The sequence below is a fragment of the Aythya marila genome (assembly GCF_965140915.1).
Source record: "Aythya marila genome assembly, chromosome: 3".
Taxonomy (NCBI): domain Eukaryota; kingdom Metazoa; phylum Chordata; class Aves; order Anseriformes; family Anatidae; genus Aythya; species Aythya marila.
This window is the reverse complement of record NC_139044.1, coordinates 55,408,178-55,415,543: the sequence shown is the minus strand read 5'-3', so window position 1 is coordinate 55,415,543 and position 7,366 is coordinate 55,408,178. Positions and strand designations below refer to the sequence as shown.

The 7,366-nt window shown below is 39.6% G+C and overlaps 1 protein-coding gene across 1 annotated transcript; it reads right to left on the bottom strand.

Annotated features, from left to right (window-relative positions):
* Positions 1-3,854: 3,854 nt before the first annotated feature.
* GTF2H5 (general transcription factor IIH subunit 5) lies at positions 3,855-7,281 on the bottom strand. Its single transcript, XM_082755576.1, has 3 exons — positions 7,224-7,281; positions 6,973-7,069; positions 3,855-4,242 (listed from the first exon to the last, which is right to left on the bottom strand). Exons 2-3 carry the CDS (start codon positions 7,005-7,007, stop codon positions 4,062-4,064), a joined length of 216 nt encoding a protein of 71 aa, XP_082611702.1. The 5' UTR covers positions 7,008-7,069; positions 7,224-7,281; the 3' UTR covers positions 3,855-4,061.
* Between the last annotated feature and the right edge of the window lie 85 nt (positions 7,282-7,366).

The window sequence follows — 7,366 nt, the reverse complement described above, 5'->3', positions numbered from 1 at the left end:
GACTGAAATTGGACACTTATGGTGATGATGACAACTAAGAAAAGTTAAAATAAGCTATTTCAATGGTGCCACAAAATCCCATTATCTACAAGTCCCAGTAAACAATCTTGTCAATGCATAAAACACATTCTCTAGTTTATTCTCACATACTTGAGGTGGCCCCACAGAGTTAACATGAATGAGAAAAAAAAAAAAAAAAAAACAGTAAAATCTGTCACTATGCTGCATTTAAAAAAAAAAAAAAAAAAAAAAAAAAAAAGACTCAAGATATGCTTTAGAATATACCCTGCAATTCTGCAAAAATTGTAAATTTTTTTCTTAATGTACAGAGCTTGGATAAATTTTTGTACAGCACACCACATTGTAGCCATTTGGCTTTTAGCACTGTGCTACACAGAACAAAAACCAAACTATCATTATACATGGAAGCACATTAAATCAAATAAAAGCCTCATCATTCTCCATTACACATGGATTCAGATGCTTACCTTTTTATGAAGAAACACTGACAGCTTAGCTGTAAAGCGCCTGAATCTGGGTTCTCTCAGTTTTCTTTCAACAGTTTCTTTATCTTTATGCCTACATCCATTCTCTGTAATGTTTGCTTTTTTTTTTTTTTCCTCCGTTACTGCACTGGACAATTAGTCTCCCTTGGCTTACTGTTGCACTAGAGGGAAGAAAAGGGGTCTTATGTGTTCATACCATGCAAAGAAATTAATTACAATCTGCATTTGTGTTTATGAAAGTGATACTGATCAATCTGTTTAAAGTTAATTACTACTCAAAAGCAACTGTTCACATCAAAAAACACAACCAAGTGAACTTACAAGGTTTTTTAGAACTTCTAAGTATAAGTAATTAGAAGGTAACAAATGAAGTTCAAGTAAGCATCCCTTAGGTGATAGCCCTATGGTGCTATTCCTCCATTAGGCTAGATCATAGAATCCTTTAGGTTGGAAAACACCTTCAAAATCATCAAGTCCAGCCATCACCTTAACACTATTAAGTCCACCACTGAAGCATGCCCCTAAGTGCCACATCCACACATCTCTCAAAAGGCTTCAGGGCTGGGGACTCCACCACTTCCCTGGGCAGCCGGTCTGAATGCTTGGCCAGCCTCTCCACAAAGAGATTCTTTCTGCCATCCAGTCCAAACTTCCCCTGGTGCACCCTGAGGCTATTTCCTTGTGTCTTGTCACTTGACACCTGAGAAAAGAGACTGACACTCACCTCCCTACAACCTCCTTTCAGGTAGTTGTAGGGAGCAATGAAGTCTCCCCTAAGCCTACTTTTCTCCAGACTAAGCAATCCTGGTTCCCTCAGCTGCTCCTCATAAGTCTTGTTTTCTAATTCCTTTTTCTAGGTGCTTTCAACTCAGACTGAAGGCAGGATGCTGAGCACCACCTCAACCCTTAGCAGTGAAAGCTCATCAAGATAAAGTGTGCTGCTTCACCAGGAAGCAAAGAAGTCTGTCATTTCAGCTCCATTTCCAAGGCTCAGGCAGGGCCTGACCCTAGGCTGGATACCAGCAAAACAAAAAACAAAACAAAAACTTCACTAGATATGGATAGAAATGTTAAATTAGCATTTAGAAGACTTGCTAAGGGAGTTGAGGTTGTTCAGCCTGGAGAAGGCTCCAGGGAGACCTTACAGCGGCCTTCCAGTACCTAAAGGGGGCCTACAGGAAAGCTGGGAAGGGACTCTGTCAGGGAGTGAAGTGACAGGCCATGGGGAAATGGCTTTAAACTAAAAGAGATTAGATTAGGTTTAAATTGGACATAAGGAGGAAATTCTTCAGTGTGAGGATTAGAAGTTAAAAATCCTATGCCTGTTTACTAGGGGAAAAAAAAAAAGGTATAAGAAGGCAGGCATAAATGTTTATATAGGGTAGAAATTTTACCCCTCTGTATTATACATGCCAATTATTGCTGGAAAACCAAAGCAAATATAACCAAAAATATATACAATAACAATGTCGTACAATTAGCCATGAGAAAAGACAAGAACTGCAACAACTTTACCAGACTCAAAATGAAAAATCACAATACAACTGTAGCACTATCCATGCTAAATAGACAAGTTTAATAGGTGTAATTCTAACGTTATTTTTCAAATAATGTAATTTGACGAGAAGGATCAGTTACCTTTCATTGAAATCTGGATAGAGAATAAAGTAGGATTTCAAAGAAAGGATAAGACACTTAAATAAACTGTATTAAATTATCATAAAATGTTAAGACACACTATTGATAAGCACCTAAAGAACATTCTACAAAATTACAGTTATGGGGTCAGTATCTGAGTAGTTCCAAGAAAGAGTTTAGGAACCATAAACTCTCTTGTCATACTCTCCGTATTCTCTCTTCAAGACCACTTCCTCATTTGTATAGCTATCAAATTTCAACTTTTTATTTCAATAAAAACACATGGCTGCTTCTTGATCTACATGAGCAGGGAAGCATTCACTTGGGAAAGATGAAACAATCTGGACCCAAATCCATTGTTCTGTACAGAGAGATGGGGGGAAAGAAGGGGCAGGAAGGACAATTCCAGGAATTACAAACAGCTCAATTCTACAGGATTAGTCATTGTTCCATGGAAGCCTAAATATATGCAATTTTACAGAACTTTCTTTAGAAAGCTTTTTGATCAAAAGCATCTAATAAAATTTTTCTCCTGAAGCTTCAAAATTCTCAAATGAAAGAAGAAAAACACCTTGCTATCGACTGGATAACCAAAAATGCAATGGTGTGAGAGTCAGATTAAAAAAGCCAACAACCACTATTACTTAAAAAAGCCATTCTATTTACAATTGTTTTTTCCCTGAAAGGGAAGATGGCATCTCTCCAACATCGATGAGCAGCTCTGAAAACCACGCTTTCTTTTGAAGCAATGTCCTAGAAGGCTTTCAATTATAGATGATCATTCATAAATCCAATACATTTGGATATTCTGAATAGGAAGCAGGGTAAGAAAGAAAAAATATAATGCATTATTCTTGTTTCTGTAACCTGTATCTGTCATATTTGTAGCCAGAAATCTTTGCAGGCTTTATCATCATGCACTAGCTGACTTACTGAATAAGCCAGTGTTTAAATTAGTGAGTTACAGATGCAAACTATCAGCATAAAAAAAATGAGGCCTTTTCTTTGTAGGTTTTATCAAACAAGCAACAGAGGAGAAACATACCATCTGAACCAAAAAATATATATATATCTTTTTTTTTTTTTTGTAAATAGAACAATGAATTCTTTATTTTCTCCTTCCCGTTCACATAGCTTCTTGCGATTAGGTAGTAGCTTCAGTGAAAAAAAATACAAGCAGTGACATCTAAAGGACTGGTCTCCAATTTACATTCCCCTTTTAACTTGCTATTGTTGATGGAACTAATCAGTTTACAACTCATATGTTATGATGCAGGGTAACAGATTTTGCCTCTACCTGACAAAACCCTAAATTCCCACCAGAACTCCCCAAACCCAGAACACAGAAACCATAGCCTTAGTAAAACTAGACAATTATTATGAGGTATCTGTAAAATGTTTGACAGAAATGTTTGATGTATAAAACTCATTAAATTAAAACAATATCCGATTTCTTCTGACCGTACCTTCAACTTACAGGGATGTTCCATCAAGCACAGTTACTTTAACAGATACTCTTTACATTCCATCAGTCACACTATAACCAGATTTCATCAATTCCACAGGAATATAACTTGTCAGGAAAGTTCATATAGCATTCCAAAACTGAAACACCACTCTAATTTTTGGGTCATACCATTTAACAAGATAATCCTAAAGGAAAAAGGGAAAGCATGCATCAAAAAAACACTCTATGCAAAACCTCAAGTATATCATTTTATGGATTTTAATAAAGATACCATAATCTTTCAAAGTGAGAAACAAAATTCAAGAATATTTTGAAAATTATCAGTTTTCTAGAATAGCCACTTTCAGGTAGAACTTACTAACCATAATTTATCTATTAAAACAGTAACAACCCAAGTTATTGAAATTCACTATTCCCAAACTGGCAGTAGTCTCATTTCTCCAGCCTTTTTATTTCTGAGTAATAGGAAAAGAGTTCTGGTCCATCAGCTCGCCCACTCTCTCCTGGAGGAAGTTAACCAACTCGGCTAAAACAAAGACATGAGTTTCATCCAGGTCTTGTATGATGAACTTCTTTCCCAGCGCATTTGACTCATCCAAGTAGAGCAGAAACTGCTTCATTGCTGGGTCGCTGTAGAGACAAACACACATCAGATTCTGTCTCATTGCAATAAGATACAGCTAAAACCAAATAAAAACCCACACCCTTTTAAGACACTTCGAAAGTTGTTTGGGAAATAACACTAACGTCAAGAGCTGCTCACAATCTTAAAATAAGATTATGAAGCTTTTGAAACAGTTGTTTCTCTGGAAATAAAATTGTTTTGGTTACTGTAGAGATAAAAACATAATTTATAACCATGTCGAAAAAGAATGGGCTGCTTGATTAGCAGAGAAGTGCCACTACATTGCATTTACACAAGTAGCTTAAAAAAAAAAAAAAGCCTCACCTTAACAAGGTGAGTTTAAACTTACATTTCTGTTTTCAGAAATAGCACTTTGAAGCACATTTTTGTGTAAGTGTAACCAAAACCCAGCAGAACAAACACCTTGAAGTAGAATATCATAGAAAGCAAGTGGTCACATGGTCGTATATGAACTGTACATTTACCACTCCAACTAACAGTCTCTTCTTTTTCATGATATCACCTTGGAAGTTAAATATAAGTGTATAGGAGAGAACATTTCAGAAGCATGCAAATTACGTAACTGAGATGGATGCATTATACTGAGCAGCTAGATAAAGAAAAAGTAGCTTCAAAATATAAGCTTTGATCCACTGCAATTTTGAAGAATTGAGACATAATATTATTTTCAGTTTTTTTTTTTTTTTTTTTAAAAAACAAAACAGGAAAGGAATGGGATTTGGTAACACTTCGTATTGGGTTGCAATAACTGGTGCATGAATATGTGCAGGAAATTGCAGTTGGGTAGCTCAGAACACTTTAAAATTATGAATGTGGTTGTTTTGGCAAAGTAGTAATTGGCAACACCATCTCAAAAGAATTCCTTGGTCAATTGTCTCTTTTAAATGCAGTATAAGGATCAACATTCCCTCACCTAAGATAGATACGACAATAAAGCCATACACTATGAAACCAAACCCCTCTCCATGCTCAGCCACCAGCAACTCAAAAAGCAATCGTTAATATTAGCCTCAAACTTGTACAAGTATGATTAAAACAAGGTAAGTCCGTAAAGTACAAAATAATTTTGAGGCAAGGAGAATGTGAAAGTCTGTAATCTCCATCTTCTTTAGCAAAGTTATTCTTTATGTGTTCTGGCATGTAAGAAGAGAAGTAAAAGATGACACAAAAGATTTAAGAAAAATCAGATACTAGAAATATGTGGTTCCCAGCCTTCTTCCACACCCCCTTTTTGACGGGTGCAGGGAGGTTTCTTTTTGCTTGTTTCATTCAGCTGTATCTTACCAACATGCTACTGGTACTAGATGGCACTTGTCCTAATTGGTATGACCAGTCTGATGTTAGGCAATACGCAGACTGATTTTTACATAATCAACATTCAGATCTGTAATCAGTGCCAGTAGAAGTATACTACAGGACAAACACTGATCTTGTTCAGTATTTGAAGGTTATAACCCTTTATATTTTGTCCCAAGAACAGCTTAGCTATATACTGGAATAACATCGAGAAAGACCTACACAGTATCAGCATTTCACTGTTTTGTTTGTGTGATTTAAACATTCAGAAGCATCTTTTTTTCCCCACTCTCTGCCTACTTGTTTTCTTGAATACCCTCAAAATTTTGGGTTGTAAAAAATTTATATCTGAAGCGTAAACAAGAGGACAGTTTTGCAAGAATCTTGCATTTTCTTCTAGGATGGAACTTTGTGCCCAGTCAGTGGCTACCCTTATGCAATGCCGGGGAGAAAACAAGAAACATCCAACACAAATATTGGTTTCCCAAGGGCCTGTTGAAACTGTAATAACAAACAGCGTAGGGTTGTTATCAGATAGAAGATTCCTTTCCCTTCCAGGGAGGATGATTAAGTTCCATTCTAACACTAACAGGAAAGTGGCCATGAGGCTGTACAAGAAGACTGATCTTTCAGTATATGAAAAACAAATAAGGTGCAACACACAACACTGTACTAACTGTGTGGGGTATTAAAACTTCTTGCTTTGTTGGTCAGTAATTCTGCTTTGGGCACCTTTACATAATCATCGAAGCACTTACATAGTCATATAGACACTTTCTTGTGTTTGGGTTTGTCAACATCCCACAGTGGGGACAAATTTGAGCAGATAAGCTTTTTGTTATGGTAAAATTCAGGCCTGAAGCTGCTCACACACAGCCATGAGATATCCAGACGTGAGCTGGCCCACGTCCAGTCAGCCTGGAAGTTAATACAGCAAGCACACCATTGCTTCTGCCCTTTTGCAGTTATATCCTGTAAATATGTTTACAATTTAAGCATACAGCAGATATATTATGCCATGTAGTGATAGGTAATGCCTCCAAAACCCTCCTTTAACGTGGAGGCAAGCAATTACCAAATCCTTAGTCTAAACTGTGTTTAAATAGATGCACTGTGCGTGTGTCAACAGCTGACTGGTACACGTTACACGAGTGCTACTCCTAGAGCATGGCCTACAGAGCCACACACCAGCCCTGCGTGGAATTTGGGCTGGAATTAACGAAAATAAGGGTGGAAAATGATATAATTTCCCCTCCAGAATCACTAAAGGGACGACACACGGCCCAGGCGCCAAACCACCACACACTACGTGTGAGGAACGTGTGACGGTGGAGAAACAACAGCGGAAAGGCAGCGTTTATGTGGAAAATAACAAAACCCTGGGAGGAAAACCCCGCGGCAGGGCGCGGCGCCCTCACCACTCGATCAGCACGCCCTTCAGCACGTTCACCATCCTCGCAGGCTCTCGCACGGCTCCCGGGAGGCACGGGCTGGGCTCACACAGGCAGGGCCGGCCTGGAGGGACAAGGAGAAGGAGATGGAGACGGAGAAAGGAGCCGCGGTCGCACCCGGCACCCCGCCACCCGCCCGCCCTGAGCGAGGCGGCTCTGAGGGGTGCAGCGCCCTCAGCCCCCGCGCGCCCCCGCCCCCGCCCCCGCCCCGCACGCACCCTCAGGCGCGCACGTCCCCGCCGCTCCGGCCGCGCGCGCACTGCGCAGGCGCCGGGCCTCGCCCCGCGGCTGTGAGGGGCGGGCGGGCGGCTCCTGGCGTCACGGCGCTGCGCCGGGGGAGCGGCGGGGCCGGCGGAAGGTA

Bases quoted from the DNA above. Each gene is read 5' to 3' on its own strand.
- GTF2H5 (XM_082755576.1), bottom strand. From the start codon at position 7,007: ATGGTGAACGTGCTGAAGGGCGTGCTGATCGAGTG. The intron at 4,243-6,972 runs GTGAGGGCGCCG...TTGTCTCTACAG, and splicing joins AAGGGCGTGCTGATCGAGTG to CGACCCAGCAATGAAGCAGT.